General features: G+C 37.8%; 3 protein-coding genes across 4 annotated transcripts; 2 read left to right on the top strand and 1 right to left on the bottom strand.

Moving 5' to 3' along the window:
- The first annotated feature begins 876 nt into the window (after positions 1-876).
- On the top strand, positions 877-5,159 carry LOC122001738 (plant-specific TFIIB-related protein 1-like). The gene is made up of 3 exons (XM_042556628.1): positions 877-1,550; positions 3,745-3,903; positions 3,975-5,159. Exons 1-3 carry the CDS (start codon positions 924-926, stop codon positions 4,824-4,826), a joined length of 1,638 nt encoding a protein of 545 aa, XP_042412562.1. The 5' UTR covers positions 877-923; the 3' UTR covers positions 4,827-5,159.
- Positions 5,160-5,191: 32 nt separating this feature from the next.
- On the bottom strand, positions 5,192-6,465 carry LOC122001739 (protein SRC2-like). The gene is made up of 2 exons (XM_042556629.1): positions 5,701-6,465; positions 5,192-5,581 (listed from the first exon to the last, which is right to left on the bottom strand). Exon 1 carries the CDS (start codon positions 6,415-6,417, stop codon positions 5,740-5,742), a length of 678 nt encoding a protein of 225 aa, XP_042412563.1. The 5' UTR covers positions 6,418-6,465; the 3' UTR covers positions 5,192-5,581; positions 5,701-5,739.
- A 272-nt stretch (positions 6,466-6,737) lies between these two features.
- Positions 6,738-20,744, top strand: LOC122001737 (splicing factor U2af large subunit B-like). Of its 2 annotated transcripts, XM_042556626.1 has the most exons (13): positions 6,738-7,015; positions 7,681-7,877; positions 8,415-8,534; positions 9,538-9,605; positions 10,222-10,292; positions 10,391-10,435; positions 10,512-10,571; positions 12,230-12,290; positions 12,378-12,490; positions 12,566-13,012; positions 17,058-17,193; positions 19,782-19,849; positions 20,359-20,744. In XM_042556626.1, the coding sequence occupies exons 1-13, from the start codon at positions 6,896-6,898 to the stop codon at positions 20,494-20,496; spliced, it is 1,644 nt and encodes a 547-aa protein (XP_042412560.1). In that variant the 5' UTR covers positions 6,738-6,895; the 3' UTR covers positions 20,497-20,744. The 2 variants fall into 2 exon arrangements, with proteins under 2 accessions (XP_042412560.1, XP_042412561.1); XM_042556627.1 differs by lacking the exons at positions 6,738-7,015; positions 7,681-7,877; positions 8,415-8,534; positions 9,538-9,605 and adding an exon at positions 9,622-9,989 and having other exon boundaries at positions 10,106-10,292.
- Positions 20,745-23,850: the final 3,106 nt, after the last annotated feature.

Here is a 23,850-nt window from a genome sequence, read left to right as displayed (position 1 = left end):
AGGGCGAGCCGACCGGACTCAGAAGAAAGGGAAATCTGGTAGTAAAAGACACCCTGGTAGGGACCAGGGGTCCGACGCTCAAATAAAGCAGTGCGTAATAACCGAGCGGAAGGAGGTGCCGCCCGGAAGGAGGTGCCGCCCGGACGGCGCAAAGAATCAAGGCCGTCCGGACGACGTTCATCGCCCGCTCGGCGGGCCAGGCACCCCAGTCAGACGGTGATGCCATACTTCTAGTCTGACAACGGGTGGTCCTGCCGTCCCATCAAAGAACATGCTCGGACTGTGGCAGCATGGTGTCAGGTAAGCTCTCTGACAAGTGCATACCGTGGTATGGGTTGCTGACACGTACGCACCTCGGTGGGCGTGCATCAGTTCCTTCTCCGTCTTATATAAAGAGGCTATTACTTCGCCGAAGGTACGCAGAATACGAATTTGGCAGCCACTTTCTCCACCACTTACCTGACTTGAGCGTCGGAGGACCGTCGCCGGGACACCCCTCCCGGCTCGGTTTTGTTGCAGGTTCGCCGGAGCACTTGAGGATCCAGCAGAGAGCGCCGCGTGCCCAGCGTCCACTGACTCTTGATTCGGACAGGATCAGATATAATGATCAATTTAATATATTTTTTCATAAAATTATTATTATAAATGATAAAAAAAGTTAAAAGTATAATTATCTTTTATAAAATTTTTCACATTTAATTTTTTTTTGGATCAAAAGAAATTAAATATTATTTTTTTTCAACATAAGAGGATAAAATATTACCGGACAGAAAACATAGAGGTTAAAGCTAATTTAGCTTAAATTTATAAATATTATCTATAAAAATAAAATTTGTTCTATGCATATATATATATAAGCCTCAGCGCTTCATTAGGTCAGCTCAGCAGCAGTCGCTGTCGAGCCAGGGAGGGCGATCGATTCGATGGGGCGCGTGCGCTGCCCTTACTGCCAGGGCACCGCCGGCCGGAGCGCCACTACGCCCTACGGCCGCTGCGTCACCGAGTGCTGTTCCTGCGGACGAGTGGTGGAGGAGCGGCAGGTTTACACCCACCAGCTCTTCCCCCTACGCGCTTTCGACTACCCCCTGCCCCTTGTCACCCCTGACCTTCCCTTGCCGCCCCCTTCCGCCGCTGTCGAAGCCACCAACGAGGATGATGAGGACCCCTTCCACCCAACCGGATTCGTGACCACGTTCTCCACCCTATCCCTCGAGCCCTGCCCTCTCTTCGCCCGCTCTGCTACCTCTTTCGCCGGGCACCTTGCGGAGCTGGAGCGTGCCCTAGATTCTTCCTCTTCTTCGTCTTCTTCTTCTTCCGTCTCTGATGGGTCGGGAGGGCCGCTCGTCTCCGTAGACCACCTCCGGGCGTACCTCCAGATCTTGGAGGTATCGTCCATCCTTAGGCTAGAGCATGACATAGCTGACCACGCCTTCCAGCTCTTCCGTGACTGCTCTTCTACCACTTGCCTCCGAAACCGTAGCATCGAGGCTCTGGCGACGGCTGCGCTTGTGCATGCCATCCGTGAGGCACAGGAACCTCGGACCTTACAGGTTAGTCCCTTTCCGATTGTTTCTTTGGAAATTAAGAGGCTATTTTTTTCATCTTTTGGATTGTTTTCTTCAACAATTTTGTGGCTTTAAAATTATTCCAATGGCCATAACTGAGAATCGATTTCATTTCTACATGAGATTGAACAGTGCATCACCAAACCCTTCGACTATTTTTCAGGTTCCATTTGTCCAATGTCGCAAACAGCAAAACTCTAGCTATCGCATTCGTCCTCACAATGCTTTTAATTTCATATTCCTTGACTTTTATTTAATGTGTATCAAAAGGCTGTATACAACTATTCGTAGGCTGACCTCTATATGGTAGTTCTGCTTTTGAAATATATTTGAGGGAATTTCGTGATATGTGTTCAAATCATTCAGTGGCCAGAATTTTCTGTTTATCAGTTCATTTTGAAGCAGAAACCTATATAAACAGATTTCTTCTCCTTATGACAGTTGTTTCAAGGATTGACAATTATACTTCACATAAATTCACAACCTTCAGGTACATGTGCACTTTTTTTGTCAGTGATGCATGAATAATGTTTGCACTTAATCCATCATCAGTGTTTCTGATATTGCTGATGTCCTCCAGTAGTCTGGTAATTCTAAGAATGGTAGTGGTTTCGTATTTGTTCTATTGTTGACAGCAATCCAGTATTTGAATCTCTAATTTTCACCTCTTCCTACCACCTTGATTTCCATTGCTTCCTCTTTCTTCATCGTACTCTCTTGCTCCTCTCTGTTGGCAATGTAAGGTAGTGAGGGGTCCCTTGCATTGAAGAGTTGGCATGTTGGGATTCCAAGCCTTAGTGTGTTGAAGGATAATCTAGACGTGTACTACTCCAGTCCCATAGGAGGAGCACTGAATCAAAGAGAGGTTCAAATGACAAGGTGATAACTAAGGGAGGGTGGAAGAGAGGTTAGGAGTAAATGAATTGCAAAATGTATGGTACTCCTAATGGGCATATGAATGATAAATCTACTCGGAAGTCGATATGACCTGATTATAGGACTATCTATAACTAAATTTTGTTTTTTTATTCCAATTTTATTGTGGAACAGAAGCCATGTCATAATTATAGTTAAAATACTTGGACTATACCCCTGCACCATGGTTCATATCAGCCCAACCTTCACATACTTTGACCATACTTTTTTGAAAGGGTGTTCGCTCAAAACAAGTTTCTTAATGAGAATAGAGCCCCATACTATGTGTTCCTTCCACCTTGTGACAAATTGGATAACTGGCCTATGCAGATCTCTACAGAACAGACAGCAATGCATTACGACATATTAGTAATGGCTAGTTGCACCACCTTGGCCTTCTAAGGGTGTTTAAAACCAACTGGATCTTATGAAAGGATATATCAAAAAAGAAACAGAAAACAAATGGAAATCTTGACTTTATGGAGACTAGGAAGAGCTTGGTTGAACCACATGGAAGGTTTTGTTGGTCATAGCCTACTTCCTCAATTACTGCAGAAATTATTGTATCATCTGATCCTTAAATCTAGGGTGCCATTGGTGCAAATCTTGTAACATGATGGTTCTGGAATTCATGGTTGACAGTACTCCAAATCAAATAAGATGAAATCCCCATTTAGACAGAGAAGAGTTTTAAGCTCTGCCTCATGCTTGGGCACAGGACTTTGCATTCACTAACATCAATCAAGTGCCAACACAAGTTATAAAGCTAGATTTTTCTTCTGATGCAAGTCAACTTATTTAGTTATAACTCAGGAACTCAGTTATATGGACTTATGATAGCATTGTTCATTTAAGGTGTCACCCAGCTGCTCAAAGATTTGTCATAATTTTAGTAGGGGCTTCTAATAGTAAGTAAACATGGCAAACTGTATGTGTGTTATATTTCATAGTTTTTTGTTCATTTTATTTTTAAATTTCACTCAAAATTACCATTAAATAAATAATTTATTCTTAAAATTATTTATAAGCCACTAACTTGTGAGGTTTAGGTTTGCCCATTTGGGTTTAGAGTAGATAGTGCAGTGTCCTTAGACAAGAAATGTGGTGTTATTTTAAGTGATTTGAGTTTCATGCTAATCTTTGCCCTCTTTCTTTGTGTGCCAAACTAATTTTCAGAGTGGTGCAAGAATGCTTCAAGGTTCCTCGTTACAAAACGTTTTCATTAATATTTCAAATGATTTGATTGTCTTTGCTTAATTTACAGGAAATATCTTCTGCTAGCAATCTTCCTCAAAAGGAGATCGGAAAGTACATCAAGATCCTAGGGGAGGCTCTGAAACTTAGCCAACCCATCAACAGCAATTCTATTGCAGTCCACATGCCTAGGTTTTGTACACTTCTCCAACTAAATAAATCAGCTCAGGTATCTAGTTCTTGAAACATCACTTAAAATTAGGATGCTGTATTTCCAGAATTTTCACGCAATTTTCACAGCAACTTGCAGCTCATATTGGAGAAGTTGTTGTGAACAAATGCTTTTGTACTCGTCGGAACCCAATAAGCATCTCAGCTGCTGCTATCTACTTAGCATGTCAACTAGAAGATAAACGTAAAACTCAGGCTGAGATTTGTAAGGTGACTGGTTTAACAGAGGTTACCCTTCGGAAGGTGTACAAAGAGCTTTTGGAGAATTGGGATGATTTGATGCCTCCTAATTACACTCCTGCAGTGCCCCCTGAGAAAGCTTTCCCAATGACTACAATCACCTCTGGTCGATCTTCAGCCAACAAAGATATGGTTGATGCTTACCATTCGAGTGCACATCACGACAAAGATAAACACTCAGAAGCTATTGAAGCAAGTAAAATTTCTAATTCTCTCGAGTTTAGTCATACAGTCAAAGTGAATGACGAGGCAGAGAAGAAAAGCAGTTCCCATGTCCGCAATCTTACATCTTTCGATCCCCAGGATTTGAATCACGGATCATTCTCCATGCCACAGGTTCCATTTGGCATGTTCCAGTGCAAACCGCAGAGAGAGGACGTAAAGGGTGAACAAGGCATCATCAATCTTAATGAAACTGAACCCAATCTGTCAGAGCATAAGAAGGCCAGCAAGGACTTGAGGATGGGTGATACTTCTGGATGGGTGGATCAAACTTCAACTCCCTCATCGTCAAAAAGATACACAAGTTCATGGCATTTGAATCCTGCAACGGCTGCCCCAGAATCGTACGTTCAGTTGGCAAATCGACAGTTGGGTCTTCAATTTGTTCCTGGAACTGGCGAGAGTGCAAAAGGTGGAAATGATGATGCTGCGAGTAGGGGCCACAAGCCAGAGAATTAAGATGGATTCAATATTAGAAGCAACGAGGACAACACAACTAGCTTGTTTTGAACAGGCACAATCATTCAACGTTCGCAGCGGCCAGCATTATATTTTGCACAAACAACCTCAGTGATCCCATTTTGGTCTTTTGAGTTGTTGCAGTGATGATGCATAAGGCAAGTAGTCTCTTCTTAAACCAGGTGCTCTCATACGTCCTTACCTATCCCCCACACTTGTATTTATATTAAGACAATAGACATCATTACAAATGTTCAGAGAGACTAGGTAATGTTAACAAGTCACACTTGTGTTATGAGTAGTATTACTGGTCCTTATCTATTTATTGTTAAATTGCTTATCAATTCTTTACCTGCAGTTACAGAAACTGGCCAAGAATATCAAGAAGTGTGTTCTACAGAACAACACAAACATTATTCACTCGATGTCCATATTCCTCAGAACAAAAACTCAATAGTATCAAGATAAGAGTTTGAAAAGAAAAAAAAGAAAAAACAGAGTTTTCATCCCCAAACCTCAATCCTAAGAACACATTGCATTTCACAAAACAAAATCTGAAAGAACTAACTAAATTAGTTTCAGGAGAATGGTAATCAATAGTTACTTTTGCGGTGTAGGGCATTAATTCATCATTTCCTGACCTCGTTTCACTCCGCAATGGAGGCATTGCAAGCACGTTCGCGATTCAGTCGCAGGAGGTCGATCGAACCATCAGTCATTCCCAAATCGGCCTTCAATTGTTCCAAATCTAAGTTCTGTCGAATTTAGCACCGTTGAGTGAAAAAAAAAAGAAATCTTGGCTATTTTTCTTCACAATTTGTGTCGAAGAAATGAAATGCTGGGGAAATGGATCAAGAGAGGAGAGGAGAGCTACCAGATTGTGCGGTGATCTGACCCGTCGTCGATCACGAGGTCACAGGGGTAGATTCTGGTCCTCGGATGCCGGGGCGTTACCATCTGGATGCCGCGCCGACCTCGAGAAGTCCAGCACACACGGCCCGCAGCAGAACGTCGCTGCCGGAGATCCCTCTTCGGCCGCCGAGGCCTGATTCAACTCTTGAAGCACAGGCCCACCCTCGCCGCGGCGGCGGCGGCGATTCTTGGGGGGCACCTCCATCAGCTCGCGGTATCCGACGGCGGGGCGGAGCTCGAGGGCCCGGGCGGCGACCACGGAGACGCTGCCGAGGACGGCCGCGGCGACGTTGAGCACGCCCTCGATTCGGCCCGAGGGACGGCGGATCCCGACGGCGTCGAAGGCGGCGCGGCCGGGGCGGCGGGAGAGGAGGCGGAGGGTCCCGACGAGCAGGCGGACGGAGCCGATGACGGAGTCAGGGAGGTACCGGCCGCCGGAGGCGTAGAACTCGATGGACACGGCGGAGGGGGAGTCGTCGGCGAGGCAGCTTCGCGGGACGCGGAAGAGGAACTTGTCGTTCCAGGTAGGGTTGGGGCCGCCGTCGCGGTCGACGAGCGTGCGGAGCTTGATCTCAGGGTCGACCCAGATGAGCGCGTAGGTCTGCAGGCGGCGGCGCCCCGGCGGCGGCCGCATGCCCTGGGCGGAGATCAAGCTGATCTCGAGGAAGATGGATTCCATGGAAGGCAGAAGGAGGTCTTCAAGAATTCCAAGAAACGGCACTGAAAAATCTCCAAAAACAGTGAGAGAGTGAGAGGTCTTTTCCATTTATAGATATGGACGATTTTCAAATTTGAAAAATGTTGCAAATTTTTAGTAACTCGAAAACAAACCCGAATTAAACCGGATCGATCTCACTCTCAGCGGTCCTCCACAGGCCAGCCCGGATCGTCCGGTCCATTTTCGTTCTACTTCCCGCTCTCTTCTATGATTCTATTCTCGCGTCCAAGTAAACGATAAAACGAGTCCTGAAATAAAGCGGGCGAGGGTTCAATGGATTTGAAACCCGGATCCGATAAGTCCCTTCTGCCCTCCGCCCGTCTGCTTCCTGCCCTAGAAGGGTCTGCCGTATGACCATCTCGAAGCCGAAAGCGAACACTTGAAGAAGAAGAGAAGAAGAACAAGAAAAGGGAAGGCGGGATAAATCGGAGTGCTGAACATGCCGGACTACGGGGAGAGATACGAAGACAACGGCGACGGGTATGGTTTTGGGTATGGCGCTGCGTCCCCTCCGGCGAAGGGGAGCGGTTTCGACGACTTAAACGATTCCAGATCTCAGGCAAGCTTCTCTTATATGTCCTGGTTTTTGTCAATTGTTTCTTAATTTCCCCTAGAGGTTGTTCTTTTATGCAATTAATCTTGCGCTTTGCTTCCTGCAAGAGTCGCGCGAACTGAGCTCCATATTGGAGAGGACATGCAACTAGTTATAAACCGCTTTGGTCAGCTTTATTGTTCGGTTTTTTAGGGTTTCATGAGGGAGAAAAAAAACTGTTCTGGTCTTCTCAACAATTTAGATATGTTCTTTATTATTATTGTTATACTTATAGTATGAGTCAAAAGGTCGTGATAACACTTTCTCATGAAACTATCTTGATTGGAATGTATACATTTATCTGTTATTAACAATTTTCAGATGGATCAGTAGAATCTCTTTGATGTATGTTGATGCTTGATGTTATTAGGGTGTCCACTGAAGGTTTGAGATACGGAATAGGCCTAGTCTAGATTTATATATTCTTGACATTTTCTTTCTTTATCATGCATGTATGGTTTTGATTTTCTTTAATTTTATTTTCATACCATATGTCTTCCTATTTTGCCTGGCTGTAGATGGTTTGTCTTATTGCTAATTGATATATTTAAAATCATTAAGGTAATGCATGTATGTTCCAATGCTCCTCCCAATACTCTGTACTACTTATTTTACAAAATTCCTTGCTGCAGTATGAATTTCGTGAACAAGTGAGAGGGTCTTCAAATAGCAAAGACAAGGATAGGGAAAGAGATAGGGATCGTGATCGAGTCAGGGATCGGGATCGGGATCGTCATCACAAACAACACAAGGATAGAAGTGAGAGAAGGGAGCATGGCCGAGATAGATCTGATGGTCATGATCGTTTCCATAGCCAAGACTCTGATAGGTAACAGGGTTTGTGCTCTTAGATTTATTTTGTATGCATTCATGCAAATTGTTACTTTGTTAGCACTTCCAAGGAGTATATTTGGTTATATATAGTACTGCTTGAAGGGGTTTTCGTGGATCAGGTTTTTGGATTCACTTGAATGCTAGCCTACCCAAAATTTTCAGTTCAGTTTTTTTTGTCAGAGATCGACCCTACTCTACTTGATGAAGATGCCCAGCCATTGTCGGGTTAAGTTGAGTTTTCTTTATATCAAATTTAGGTAAATTTAAGGTCTTGTCACAGGATGGCCTTTTTCTAGACAATGTTAAATCTGTATTATTTGACCAGAGCCAAACCATGCATTGGCTGGAGCATCATATTGACAGGCCTACCTTTTTGAAATTTGTTTGTGACCGGAGTTAACCTTCATACCAGAGGACTTAGTTACAGAGATTTTTTGTTTTTTGAACAAAGTATTCTTTGGTTGTTTCTTGTGCAACTTAAAGGGATTTAAGTTTTGGAATTGTTCATTTTATATCTTCATGATCTTTCCAGGCACAAAGATTATGATAGAGACAGAGAGGGACGCCGTAGTCATCAGTCGCGATCTCGGTCCAAGGGTCATTCTAGTAGGAGATCAAAATCTCGTTCTCGTTCTCGTTCAAGATCCAAGAGGTAAGTATTGCATCACAGTTGTATTTTTATTTGTCTTACGGGTTGTTGAACATGTCTGAATTGGTGGTATGATGTGCCTCAGATAGGGATGTACATATGCTATCTTCTAATAAAAGGTTTCCAACCATTGCAGCATGTATCACATAGAATTAACCTTGTGGCTTTAGATAAGAATTAGTTGATTAACTCATCATCCTATCAGGTAAAATCACAAGTTTATTTAAAACAATTTATAACAGAATTATAGAATTCAGTTAACATCTTTTTTAATTTTGTTTTGTTGAGCATGATTAAAACAATTTATGAGAGCATTAGAGAGAAAGTCGGAGTTGCGTCTATTGAGGAAAAACCCGAGAGACACGTTTAAGATGGTACGGACATGTACTTAGACGACCAATAAATGCTCCAGTTAGGCGATGTGAAACTATGATAAACATGCATATCAAATGAGGAAGAGGAAGACTAAAAAAATACTTGGTTAGCAACAATAAAACAAGATAAAATTTATTTAAATATAGATGATGATATAATAGGAGATAGAGCTCAATGGCGTAAAAGGATCCCGACCCCACCTAGTGGGAAAAGGCTTGGTTGTTGTTGTTGTTGAGCATGATTTAATTACTGTTACTCTGATTGCATTGTAGTTGTAAAATGGATCCTTTGTCAATTGGAATCCTTGGCGCAGTGTAGATGGGTCTTCTGTTTTCTTTTTTCTGTTGACTTTGGATTTGAATGTTTGATGCCAGTTATTTGAGTTGTGAAGTTCACCTGCATTATAGACTTTTTTGTGGAATATGTGGGTTGTTTATCTCAATGTTGGCAGAATAGTTTTCTTTGTCTGTGACATGTGCATTTCAGTTGTTGGTTTTCTTTGTCTGTGACATGTGCATTTCAGTTGTTAGCTCAATGATTTATCTTGATTTTTGGTCTTGTTTTACTTAATTCGTTCAAGTAGTTCTTGGTTTTCTAGTTAATATTTATTGATCAATCTCTCCAATAACAGCAAACGTGTTAGTGGCTTTGACATGGCCCCACCAGCTGCTGCTCTGATACCTGGTGCGCCTACTGCAGGTATATTTAATGTGTTAAAATGTATGGTCTATATTCATGCAATGTTGCTTAATTCATAAATTAGTCAAGAAATATAAAAAACAGGATGGTGTCATTCTGATAAGCTAACTTATAGGCTTATACTAGCATAAATTGGTATCGAGTGTTTCTTGGAACTAAAATCCATATACCCTGCATATTTTTTGTTTGCTTTGTTTTTGCATTTTCTTTTTTCACTTCATTCTCAAACTGAGAACACTTTTGGTTGTTTCTTGTCTGTTTGTTTTGTTTTCTCTTGTATATGTAAGTTGTCTAGAAGGCAATGTTGGTCCACTAGTCCCTCTAAGCTGCTGAGGTGTGAGCAGATTCTGTAGCTTTTGTGTTCAAGGAGGAAACAATGCACTGGTTTGATGGATCTTGTTCATCTTCAGCTGGCAATTATCTATTTTTGCTAGTTATTATCTCCAATACCTGAAAATGATAAAATTTATTTGCTTTTTTTTGTGATGATTCTGTTACAGAATTCAGATGAAATCTTGTACGTGCGAGGACATAAAAGAATGATGCTGCATATATATTCTCTTGTACTTATTTTTAGTACCCACATTACATGTAGCAACTCAGTTTCTCTATACAGGTCAGCTCACTGGAGCCACTCCTACCATTCCTGGGATGTTCCCTAACATGTTTGCTTTGGCAGCTGGACAGGTGCTTCTCTATGATCTTTCTTGATTTGAATGTTTTATCATTTAGTTTTTTCTTTTACTCTTCAATTTGTGAATGACTTGATAATGAATGCTTACTAGATTCCTACAATCCCTATAATGCCAATGCAAGCCATGACTCAACAGGTATGACTCAACTATTTTGTATCATCACTTGATTTTGACATCTAATCTGTTGTGAATGTTTTTTTTTCTTCTTTAGGCTACTCGACATGCTCGTCGTGTATATGTTGGTGGTCTTTCACCAACTGCTAATGAGCAGGTTATTGTCTCTCTTCATTTCATACATTTTCATGGAAATGTTCTTTTTTTGTTTTTATTTGTGGGAACCTTTTGTCGTTTCTTTAACTTTATTATTATTTCTTTAGTAAATTTTTTACTTAAAAAAGTTTCCAAATCTCGCATAAAGTGACAAGAAAATGGGTCCTGATCAGAAATAGGGCAATGATTCACTATATATTTGGTCTAGAAAATCTAATTCAATTAGTTATTTATTTGTGACATCTACAACCATAGTAAAAAATGATGATAGATGCTAAACACTTAATGAGAAGTATCTGGCCATATAATTTTCATTTTATGGATCATTTTGATGGCAAATTAGCTTTTCAAACTTAGTTTGGTGTATCTAAATTCCAAGATGCAGAAGTTAAACGTTTTCGTTAGCTATTTCTGTATCATATAAATGACCTTGGAGTGAGAGAATCTGTAGTAGTATCTAATGTATTATGCTTTATATATGCTACAACCATCTCGATAACTTGAAATTCTCTCGCGTGTGTATTTTGTTGTATATTGAAATTGATTTTAATAAACTAAATTTGATTCACCTGTGTCCAATAATTTATTTATCTTTCCATGATTTTTGGATTTCAATTTTTTGAAGAATACTTGTGCTTATTGGTCGTTATTTAGAACTTAAGTGTATTTTAGTGCTTTAATGGGAGATATCATGGACCAATCAATGCATTTGAATACTTGTGTTTGTTTCGACTAAAATATTTTTTCACATTGTAAGTAATGCTACTTCTACCAAGTCGCATGACCTCCATGTTATACACAATAGAGAAGTGTGTGACCTCCATGTTATATTCTATGCTCCAACTGATTGAGGGAAATTGCTGCTAACAAAAGGTTTTATATTCTAATTTGTTGTTATGCATGCTATATTGCTAGTGTTTGATATATGTGATGTGCATCGGAACACTCGTGATTTATCTTCCAATGATTTAACATTAATCAAATATGTTTTGAATAATTCTGGAGCAATGATTTCTAGTCTAGTGATTAAATTGCTTTTGAAGGATGGGGACTGCAAATCACAGCATGCATTCAGGTCCTTATCTTTAAAATATTAGGACGGTATCCTATTTCTTGCAATTGCTAAACTGCCCTTGTTTATTGAGTTTCTATAGTGAATGTTATCACCCTCTATTCTATTGCTTACCTTCTTAATTCAATTCCTTTACCAAACATTAGGGGGTGTTTGGTATGCGCGTTTTTCATTTTCATTTTCTTGAAAACGCACGTTTTCTGAAAAACGGTGTTTGGTTTGCGTTTTCCGCGCGCGTTTTCTAAAAAATTGACTATCGTTTTTTAGAAAAACAGAGAATGACAAAAAGTCGTTTTCTGTTTTCTAGAAAACGCGCGTTTTCCAGAAAATGAAAATGAAAACGGTGCAAACCAAACGCACCCTTAGTTATTTTGATATTGCAGCTCCTGGATAAGTTTAGAACATATTCCACATCTATTAAAACTCTCATACTTAAAGCAATTGATAATTATGTTTTCCCAAGCTATTCTAGATAATTATTTTCCCCTTTGCATCAATTTTATTCATGTTAAATAATTCGAAGTTGATGTGAGCCATAGTATGGTTAATGCTGATGCTTATTTGGATTGTCATTTTGGTTTTTGCAGACAGTTGCAACGTTTTTTAGTCAGGTGATGTTTGCTATTGGAGGGAATACAGCTGGTCCAGGTTAGTGTTTATTACAATCTGTGGTACCTCAAATGACTTTTCTTTAAGAAGATTGTATTAAGTTCTGTGTTTTTTCTTTGGTTCTAGGTGATGCCGTTGTTAATGTTTACATAAACCACGAGAAGAAATTTGCATTTGTAGAAATGAGAACAGTTGAAGAAGCAAGCAATGCAATGGCATTGGATGGCATTATTTTTGAGGTTTGAAATTTTCAATATTAAGATGCTTGCCTGCAACTCCAGGTTACTTATGACCAATAGATTTATGTCTTTCAGGGTGCTCCAGTGAAGGTTAGAAGGCCGAGTGATTATAACCCTTCCCTTGCAGCTGCACTTGGTCCCAGCCAACCTAATCCCAATCTTAACCTCGCGGCAGTAGGACTGTCACCTGGTTCTGCTGCTGGCCTCGAAGGACCTGATCGGGTTTTTGTGGGTGGTCTTCCGTACTATTTCACTGAAGTGCAAGTTAGAGAGTTACTTGAATCCTTTGGGCCTCTTCGAGGTTTTGATCTTGTCAAGGATAGGGAAACTGGCAATTCAAAAGGATATGCATTTTGTGTCTACCAAGACCTCTCTGTCACTGATATTGCTTGTGCGGCTCTTAATGGTATCAAGATGGGTGATAAAACTCTTACAGTAAGGCGTGCAAACCAGGGCACTACACAACCAAGGCCAGAACATGAAAACATACTATTACAAGCCCAACAACAGGTTGCACTACAGGTACTGTGCAAAATGATAGAAATGTGGAGTTTTAAACTGGTCATAGATCCAAATGATTTTTCTGACAAATTGAGATTAATCTTCATGAGTTGGCATTACATATTAGTTTGATTTCCATAGTCTTCTACTGCTCTAGAAATCCAGAGTGAATTTTAATCGGGTTCCTTTGTTGGAAGTTTCTCCAAGTATCCCTTAATTAAATGAAGCTTCTTCATGCTGTCTTTATTTGATAACCAAAGTTTTTAATGTTAGGATATGTTAATAACATTTCTGGTTTCTGCTAAAACAAAGTTGACTCAGATAAATTTTGTTCTCTATAATCTTTTGTGTTCTTTTTTCAAGTTATTATGTGGATAAAAACAAAGTTGATTCAGATAATTTTTGGTCTTTATAATTTATTTGCCTTTTTTTATTCAACCTATCATATGGATTGTTTGGGATGAACACATAACCGAATTCTGATTAGATGAGGATGTTTAAGTATTATCCCCTCTGGATGGACTGGAGGCTGCATCTTTGTGCTTTTATATCATTTGTATCCAAGGAGTCATTTTCTATAAACTTGACTGTTTGGAAAATTCAATTTTGTTTTATATGAAATAACCACATATCTGGGTTCTCCTATTTCATGTAACCATGCGTAGGCCAAATGGATCAACTGGTTTATGATAACAAATTCGGGGTTATATTCTTCTGATTAACCTTTTATAACACTTAAGAAACTGCCATCAATGAGATCTCTCTCAAGATCTTATGTACAATATTTCACGGCTTCTCTTTTTCATTTTCATAATTATGTGCTTAAAGTATTTACAGGCATATATATGTCCATGAGAACTTGGGTGTAGACTTAAATAGGCAAGAGTTCTCACATCATAGGTTGGATAAGAACAAATATGATAGGAAAATTAATAATCTAAGATTTGGAACATGGAACGTAGGAACCCTGTAAATCAATAGAGGTAGTAGATACGATGATTAGGAGAAGAATTAGTATTTTATGTGTACAAGAGACAAAATGGATAGGCAATAAACAAAATCGATAGAGAATTCAGATTTTAAGTTATGATATACAGGAAAGAGTAAAGCAAGAAATGAAGTGAGTATTGTTGTATATAGTTCGTTAAAGGATGAAGTTGTAGGAGTAGTTAGAAAAGGAGATAGAATTATAACTCTTAAGATGATGGTGGCGAAAGAAACTATGAATATAATTAGCATATATGCACTGCAAGTAGGATTAGATGAAGTTACTAAATTAAGGTTTTGGGACGACTTAAATGAAATATTACAAATTATTTCACTAAATAAAATGATTTTTATAGGAGGTGATCTAAATGGGCAGGTCGGAGTGAAAAATGAGAAATCTGAGAGGGTACATGGGGGTTATGAGTTTGGAACGAGAAATGAAGAAGGGAAAACTATCTTAGATTTTGCGATAGCATATGACCTTATATTAGCTAATATGTTTTTTATAAAAAGAGAAGAACACTTAGTCACGTTCAAAAGTGGAAATAATAAATTGCAAATTGATTTTCTTATGTTTAGGAAGAAAGATAGAAAGATTTGTAAAAATTGCAAGCTCATCTTTGGAGAAAGCTTGGGTAGGTTAGTAGTGTTGGATATACGTTTCAAACATAGTATTAATAGTAAGAAAATATATACGACTCCTAGAATTAAGTGGTGGAAGTTAAAAATGGGAAACAAAATATATTTAAAGAGAAGGTAGGAGTACAAACATTAGGTGAAATATACGATGATTCTAATACGACATGGGATAAGATGATATCAAAGTTGAAAATAATAGCTAAGAGTGTACTTGTTAAAGGGACATGTACCACTAAGTAAGGAATCTTGGTGGTGGAATGAGAAAGTATAAGAGAAAGTGAAGAAAAAAACGAATACAATATAAGAAATTATATATTTGTAAGAACAAGAAAAATTTTAAGAATTTTTTTTAAAAATATACAATAGCCAAGAAAGAAGCTAAGAGAGCAGTAAATGAAACAAAGCATAGAACTTTTGAATGATTATATCAAAAATTGAATACAAAAGAAAGGAAAAGAGATATTTATAGAATTGTGCAAACTATAGGAGTATTAAATTAATGAGTCATACTATGAAATTTTGGGAAAAAGTAATAGAAAAAAAAGATTAAGGAAGGAGACGACCCAAAATCAATTTAGGTTCATGACTGGAAGGTCGACAATGGAAGCTATGCATCTTTTTAGACGATTAATTGAAAAATATCGGAAGTAAAAACAAGATCTACACATGGTATTCATTGACTTAGAAAAAACTTATGATATAGTCTAAAAGAAATTATATGGAGAATTTTAGAAAAGAGAGGTGTTAGCGTAACATATATTGAACTAATTAAAGATATGTACGAGGATGTAACGACTAGAGTAAAGATTTGAGGTGGAGTAAATGAAACATTTCTAATAAAGATAGGGTTACATCAAGGATCATCTCTAAGTTTTATCTTTTTACATTAATTATAGATGAACTCACTGCACACATTCAAGACACTGTATCGTGATGTATGTTGTTTGCAGATGATATTGTTTTGGTAGATAAAATATGTGAAGGAGTAAATGCTAAATTAGAATCTTGGCGGGAAACACTAGAAGGGAAAAGTTTTAGGTTTAGTAAAATAAAAACAGAATATATGAAATTTAAGTTTAGCAATATTAGACATAATAAGACAATTGTTAAGATAGGAGATAACGAGTTGCCCAGAATCAAGAGCTTTAGATGTTTAGGATTATTTTTGTAAAACGATGGAGGGATTGAGAAAGATGCCTTACATAGAATACAGCATGATGACAAAAATGGAGGAGAGCATTGAGTGTTTTATGTGATTGTAAAGTACCTCTAAAATTTAAAAAAAAATTCTATAAAATCGCAGTTAGATCTGCTATGTTATATAGAGTTGAATGTTGGACTATGACTCGAGCACATGAGCAAAAGATGAGAGTTGCAGAGATGAGGATCTTAAGGTGAATGTGTGGACATACGAGAATGGACAAAATAAGAAATGAGAGCATTAGAAAGAAAGTCGGAGTTGCATCTATTGAGAGAAAACTTTAAGAGACACGTTTAATATGGTATGGGTGTATACTTAAATGACTAATAAATGCTCTAGTTAGGCGATGTGAAACTATGACAAACACATATCAAACGAGAAAGAAGAAAACCGAAAAAGACTTGGTTAGCAACAATAAAATAAGATAAAATTTATTTAAATATAGATGATGATATAGTAGGAGATAGAGCTCAATGGCGTAAAAGGATCCATATAGCCAACCCTACCTAGTGGGATAAGACTTGGTTGTTGTTGTGGTGTATAAATGATGATACAGTAGGAGATAGAGCTCAATGGCATAAAAGGAGTCATATAACCGACCCCACCTAGTGGGATAAGGGTTGGTTGTTGTTATTGATGGTATCATTTAGTGAGGTTTAAATTGGTTATGGTCTCTATGAGGCTATAAATATTTTTATCTTTATATACCATAGGTTTTTAACTTCCTGTGTATATATATTAATCATTTTATACTCTTTCTTTTCCATTGTCTGTCAACAGTTTGAAATGAAATCTGGTTGATGTGGTTCGTTTAGTGGGTTAATCAGTTAATGTTGGCAAGTCAAGTCACCCTCTTAATGAACGAGTAGTGTTGTTTAATTTTCCCATTATTGATTTCTCTTGTTTTGTTGGTTCCAAGAATGTGCATGACTTGTTTATGACTCGAAGAACAAAATTATTAGCCAATTGTTTGTCAATTCAAAAAAGAAGGGCATTCAAGATGATATTATCCCATTTTGTTCCTGTTTTTAGATCACTTGTATAATAAACGTGCTATTTTTAGTCTTCTGTTTATTTTTGCATTATAATTAACTTCTTCAAGTTCCATTTCTGTCTTGGTCAACTGTTTGATTCTGAACATTTAGACTGCATGCCTCTCCTATTTCGATATTTCAACAATGCACCAACATGACGTTCGGTGTCGTATTTCTCTTCTCCTAATAAGCCAATCCGATGCAGAAACTTGTGTACCAGGCTGGATCGCTTCCTACAAAGGTGGTATGCTTAACTCAGGTGGTTACTCCAGATGAACTGAGAGATGATGAGGAATATGAAGACATATTGGAAGATATGAGGGGAGAAGGTGGAAAATATGGTGAGAATTAACCTCTTTAGTTGATGCATCTTCCACCTTTTATTTGCTTGTCCTCTTTTCTCTTTGCAAGTGTTGATAGTTGATACTCAATGGTAAAATCAAAAGTCATAAAATAAAAACAAATGGTCACTTATTTTTATAAAATCATTATTTTTGAATAAATACACGTTAGCTCTTAAGAAAAAATTTAATAAATTTCTTCTCTTCATGGCTCCTACCTATAGTAAAAATTAGTAAAACAATTAAGGAAAGATGATAGCAATAAAAGGAAATAAATCACTCATACTACAAATATGAGAACTTTTATATATGAATTTTGTATAGCATGGAAGGTGTGGAAAATGGAATAGGCAAACTGATGAGAATAGAGAAGGATTATATTATTTCTACTCGATATTCATCTTTGTATTCTTGGACATTAACAACAACAAAACTTTATCCCACTAGGTGAGGTCGGCTGTATGAATTCTTTTACGCCATTGAGCTCTATCTCCTACTATATCATCATCTATATTTAAATAAATTTTATCTTATTTTATTATTGCTAACCAAGTCTTTTTTGATTTTTCTCGTTTGATATGCATGTTTATCATAATTTCACATTACCTAACTGGAGTATTTATAGGTCGTCTAAGTACATATCCGTACCATTTTAAACGTGTCTCTTGGAGTTTTTCCTCAATAGATGCAACTCCAACTTTCTCTCTAATACTCTCATTTTTTATTTTGTCCATCCTCGCATGTCCACACATCTAGCTTAACATTCTCATCTCTATAACTCTAATCTTCTGCTCATGTGCTCGAGTCATAGCCCAACATTCAGCTCCATATAACATAGCAGGTCTAACTGTGATTTTATAGAACTTATCTTTAAATTTAAGAGGTACTTTATGGTCACATAAATAACTCGACTCCCCCCTCCATTTCAACCATCTTGCTTGTATTCTATGTAAGACATCCCTCTCAATCCCTCCATCGTTTTGCAAAAATGATCCTAAATATTTAAACATCTCGTTTTCGAGCAACTCATCCTCTTCTATCTTAACAATTGTCTCATTACTTCTATCATTACTAAATTTAAATTCCATATATTCTGTCTTTAATCTACTAAGCTTAAAACCTTTCCCTTCTAGTGTTTCTGCCAAGATTCTAGTTTAGCATTTACTCCTTCACGTGCTTCATCAACCAAAATAATATCATCTGCAAACAACATGCACCACGGTACTGTGTCTTGAATGTGCACAGAGTTCGTCATAATTAGTGTAAAAAGATAGGGATTTAGAGCTTATCCTTGATGTAACTCTATCTTTATTGGAAATGTTTCAGTTACTCCGCTTGAAGTCTTTACTCTGGTCGTTACATCCTCATACATATCCTTAATTAGTTCAATATATGTTACACTAACATCTCTCTATTCGTGGACATAAGAAGGAAAAGAATAATATTTGCTTGTGCATTGCTTGTATGCTTAAAATAGAGGAACTGGATATAATAAATTACTTACTGTCCACTTTTTCAGAAGCAAACTTGTACATGTATTATTACCATGTAACCGATCTCAAATAATTGGGACTAACATAACTTGAAAATATTTCTTTTACAAAACAAGGTTTGCAATCTCTTTCAATACGGGTTTCTTAACAGTGGAGGATGAGTGGCATCCTATGCAGGGAAAGATGGGGTGTGATTAGTGTTTTATCTATCCAAAGATACGAAGGAAGAAGACAACTTCCCCAATCTTCGTGATGCAGCTATCTACATTTCTAAGAGGAAGAAGAAGATTGCTTACCCTGCCTTCTGGTACTAATGTTACAAAGAGGAACCAAAGATAAGACATGAGGCCCATAACAAAATTCTTTGGAAAAAGCATCAAACTTTTTGTGAAAAAGAGGAAAACAAGAACCAAACCGTGACTCCATCAATTTGTGCTTGGCCAGCAAGTGATCACAGTGTTCACCCCCCTCTTTCATCCTCATTATCCACAACGTTAAGCAAATTGCTTCTTGGAGATGGTTTGGAGGTGAGGAGCTTGCCAGTGTCCTTGCAGGTGTAGGTGATACTGAATTCTATAGGGTGAGCTCCTGACCTAGGTCATACTATTCATATAAGCCTTATCCATAGGAAGTAGGAAAAGGTAGAGGCCTAGAGGACAATAGTGGTGCAGTGTTGGTGGGCAACACTTAACACCTCCAACTGTCAAGTAGCTGGAGAAGGATCTTTAGCTATGCCAAGTACCAGAGTAATTGACTGCTTGGAGTTCTATGGGAGTGCCATGGTGAAAGAAGCTGGGAGATTACAGATTAGGCAAAGTCATTAAAATCTTTTATACATATTGAGAACACCTTTCAATTCATATTAAATGTTGGTGTAATAACTTGGCACGACATTATATGTGACATTAAACATTTGATTGATAGTGCATTTGAAAATCTCCACACAAAAACCTAGTTAGGAGACTCGTGCAACTTTTCTTTCTATTTCACATGAGAACCTAATGCTTTTCTTTGTTAACATTGATAGGCTTGCTTTACTATGATTTTTTCCCCTCTTTTCCAATGTGAATCTCCATAACTGTTATTTTCCTTCAGGTAAATTGGTCAGTATTGTAATTCCACGTCCTGGACCGAACGGAGAGGCAGCCCCTGGTGTTGGAAAGGTCAGTGAATAGCATGGTTGTGGTGTCAACATTGAGTTCATATTACTTTCACATGCACTATTTGTTTTCTTCTTGTGTTCTCGATAAATTATTGGCAAAATTATATGGATACCCAAAATTTATTGTTGTTCCATCTACCCATCTTTCAAAAAATCTCCACTTAAAGTCTTATCAAGTAACTTGCCTAATGAAAAGTTAAGTTATATCTAGACCCCCATTAATGTAGGTTAAAGTAACCATATCATGACCTTAAATGGAGTTCTGAAAAAGTTTAGGTGGATGTTGCAATCATATAGTTGGATATCCTATTGCTTGTGGCTGTATATAACTGGTTGGATTTCTTCTAATGCTTTTATTTACATTCCTTTTATACAATCGCTATTTTTCTAAGCACATTAATTTTTGAATCCCGGGAATATTATTCTTCAGTCTGGTTGAAACTAACTGTTCAATCAGCAAGATAACTGTTTTTTTTTCCCCCTAGGAACTCAAGTTCTCTCTTTTTTCAGGTATTTATGGAGTTCGACGATATTGACGGTTCTACCAAAGCCAGGCTAGGACTAAATGGAAGAAAGTTTGGAGGGAACGAAGTTGTGGCAGTCTTTTATTCCGAGAGCAAGTTTGCCCAAGGCGACTATGATGGCTAATTGTTTAAAATCCGTTACCACGAACTATTTTTCTCCCTAGTAACATTGTGTAATATACAGTAGTATTTATGAAGCAACTCAATCCGGATATGAATCAGTTTAGGGTTCCTTGTGTCAACCAATCTTCCCGATATGAATCAGTTTAGGGTTCCTTGTGTGAACCATTTAAAAACAGGAATTGAGTAGGCATGTATCAAAATTTCAAAAGGCTTAGTGAAACTTTAATAAATAGATGTATGTTAATGCAATTATGGATTGCTTAAAATGATTTACTTTTAGATTAGTGAACTTGATATCGTCTCTCGTTATTTATTGTCTTTCCCCCTCTAGATTTTTGTGCTTATGTTGATCAAACCGATTTAGACAAAATAGCATGTAGTTCTTGTTGATCACATAGCATGTACTTACTGTTGATCTAAAACTTGGGTCGTAAAGAAGTCGAATTCTTTTGTCTTGTTTATGCTTGATAAAGTAAGGGTTAAAGTTTGGTTTGATTTTTTTTACTTATTCTATTTAATAGTTATCAAACTCTTAATTTAAATGTAATTGTTTGAAATTTTTATATTTTAAAATTTATTAAGTTAGTAAGTTTGATATTATAAATTTATTTGTTTATTTGAATTTTTTATTATTTATTTATTTATTTATTATATTGATAAGAATTTTATAGATAAATTTTTGAATTTTATGTATAGAATGACAGAGATAAAATGTAGAAATGATATGGACGAAAGAATAAAGTTGTAAACAAAATTGTTTCTTTGTAATCTATGTGGAGAAATAACATGGACAAAGTTGTTTCTTCATAATCTTGAATTAATCGAGGAAATATTAATTATTATATAATCATTTGACAATGATTATTCTTATGTTCTTCATGACTTTCTATGATTGTGAAATTTTTATTTGTAAGGTCATTTTAAATAGAATGAAAGAGAGTTTTAGCGCATGGTAAAATTACTATGGTATAATCTTAAATTTATGAATTCGAATTAAAAGAGTATTTTGTAATGTAAAATAAGACTACTTATAATAAATCTAATATAATTGATTGACTCCACGTAAATGAGAGTTGAACTGTGAAATAAAATTTCTTAGGAATAATAATATCTTAAAAAAAAATTCTTAGAAATAGTAATATCTAAAAAAAAAAGCTATAATGTAAAAGAACATTCGATTCACTCATTTTGGTTCAAAAAATTTAATAATTTAATTAAAAGAGGTTATAATAGTAGTCAACAATTAAGATTATGTTTCGATGGGGTAAAGGAGTGTTCATTAATGGAAGGGGAAGGGAGGAAAAGAGAGGAAAAGTATTTATCTTCACCTTATTTGGGAAGGAGAGAGTGTTCATTAATGTAACATGTATTACTGTTAGCAACTTATGCCCACTATGGGATATTCAACAATGTTAGTAACTTATGCCCAGTATGGAACATTCATATATATAAGTAACTTATATTCACTATGGGGCATTAATACATGTAACTCATGCTCACTATAGGCATTCATATGAAAGTTAATAACCCCCTAATTTTAGTAACCCCCATTCTTATCTTATCCTATAAATTCATACTTCTTGTGTGAAGTATAGAAGTGAGAAAAGAAAGAAAATGGAGGGAAGTCTAAGAAAGAAGAGAGTTGTAGTCTCTATCTTGTTGAGAAGAATAAAAGAAGGCTATCGTTACATATCACCAGGTTAAGAGTTGAAACGTTGTGACATAACGTTGATAGTTCGAGATACGTGACTATCATCTCGACTTCGAGTAGTTCATGGCTAGGGTTCACAATAATTCTGAAGGTTTGCAATATTGAAGATTGTGCATCACCAACTAAGGTACAAATTTAATTTCCGTAAAGTAGAAGTGAAGTTGGTTTGATGCAGTTCGTTGACCAAGTGATCAATGAATTTATGAGTGAGAAACTCATGAATCCAGTTAAAAATCGCACGCGCAGAGTTTTCTCATGACGTCTAGGTACACAGAGATGCTCAGGAAGTCCGAGAAGAAATGCTCGGTGCACGTGTTCAAGCCATGCGCAAAACTTCTCAACCACACTCTCAATGTGGTGCTCGGGAAGAACTCAAGAAGAACTGTCATGCTCGAGTTTTTGACACACAAGTGCGGTTCTTGGGAGCAGAGGTCTACAGTGCTCGGTATGCAGAGGTGCTCAGCACAAAGTGTTGTGTGACAGGCGCATTGCTTGACACTTGTCCGAATTACATATGGTTTATGGCTGAGAGTGGGAGACAACCACTTGACCTTGGCTTGAACCGAGTGTCGTAAGGTAAGATAAAGAGGCCCAACTCTGAGACGTATGACATAATGCTATTGGTGTTTGGCAATGTGTGGACTCATAGTGGCATGTAGGTTAGCCTTGAGAGTATAAAGTGACTACTTGTGTATAACATCTTAATCTGAAGGTGAGAGGCAATTTCAAATTGTGGTGTATGACGTCTGTTGACTCCTACTCTCATCTTGAAATTTGTATTCGAGTCATTTGAATTAAGATGATTTGTAAGGTACACAAAGTTAAGATATTAAGCATCAAATGTCACTAACATCTCTCTATTCTGTGTAACAAGAGATATGACTATAACAAAGAATGTCATACTGGATCAGGGAGACAAGCCGAATGGTGATAACTATAAAATTTGGCACCGAAAGGTTCAATTTATTTTTGAGGAATAAGAACTCGGGGAGGTTCTTAAGCATGAGATGGTGGACCCCAGGGAAGGTACCACAACACAGGCAAAACGGAAACAGGAGGTATATCGTGCTTGGAAAAAGAAGGATGACCGAGCTAGGATAATTCTTCTTAGTAGCATGTATGATGAACCAATCCCAATTTATACATGATCCTGCCCGAGAGAAAGTAGATGGACGCTGGGTAGACGGCGCTCACGTTGACTGGATGTCGACCGAAGATATCGTGAACTTCCGACGAGCTGAGTCTGCAACCATAGAGTCGTTAGTGCCGAGCCAGGGAGGGGTTCCTCGGCGATAATCTTCCGACGCTCAAGTCAGTCACCGACAAGCGAATGAAGAATGAAGTAGAAAGGAGCAACGTAACTGTAGCTACAGTGATCAAAGCATACCTCCGACGAAATCTGGGGGCCCTTATATAGGGCTCCTAAGAGGCGCGTGCACATTTCCTGAGATGTGCACGCTTCTCAAAGTATACCTGGAAAGGATGTGTCAGAAAAGCGTGCTTGATGCCATACCTTAACAGCCCGGGCATATCCCTGACGTGACAGTGGAAGCTTCCACCGTATGATTCTCTGTCTGACCTTGCCGTCGACCACACCGCCTGTCAATGACACTGATCCCCAGGAAGATATTACCAACTGCTCCC

The sequence above is a fragment of the Zingiber officinale genome, chromosome 7A, assembly GCF_018446385.1.
Source record: "Zingiber officinale cultivar Zhangliang chromosome 7A, Zo_v1.1, whole genome shotgun sequence".
NCBI classification, from domain to species: Eukaryota; Viridiplantae; Streptophyta; class Magnoliopsida; order Zingiberales; family Zingiberaceae; genus Zingiber; species Zingiber officinale.
Note: the sequence above shows the minus strand (reverse complement) of the source record. Positions and strands in the feature narration are given on the sequence as shown.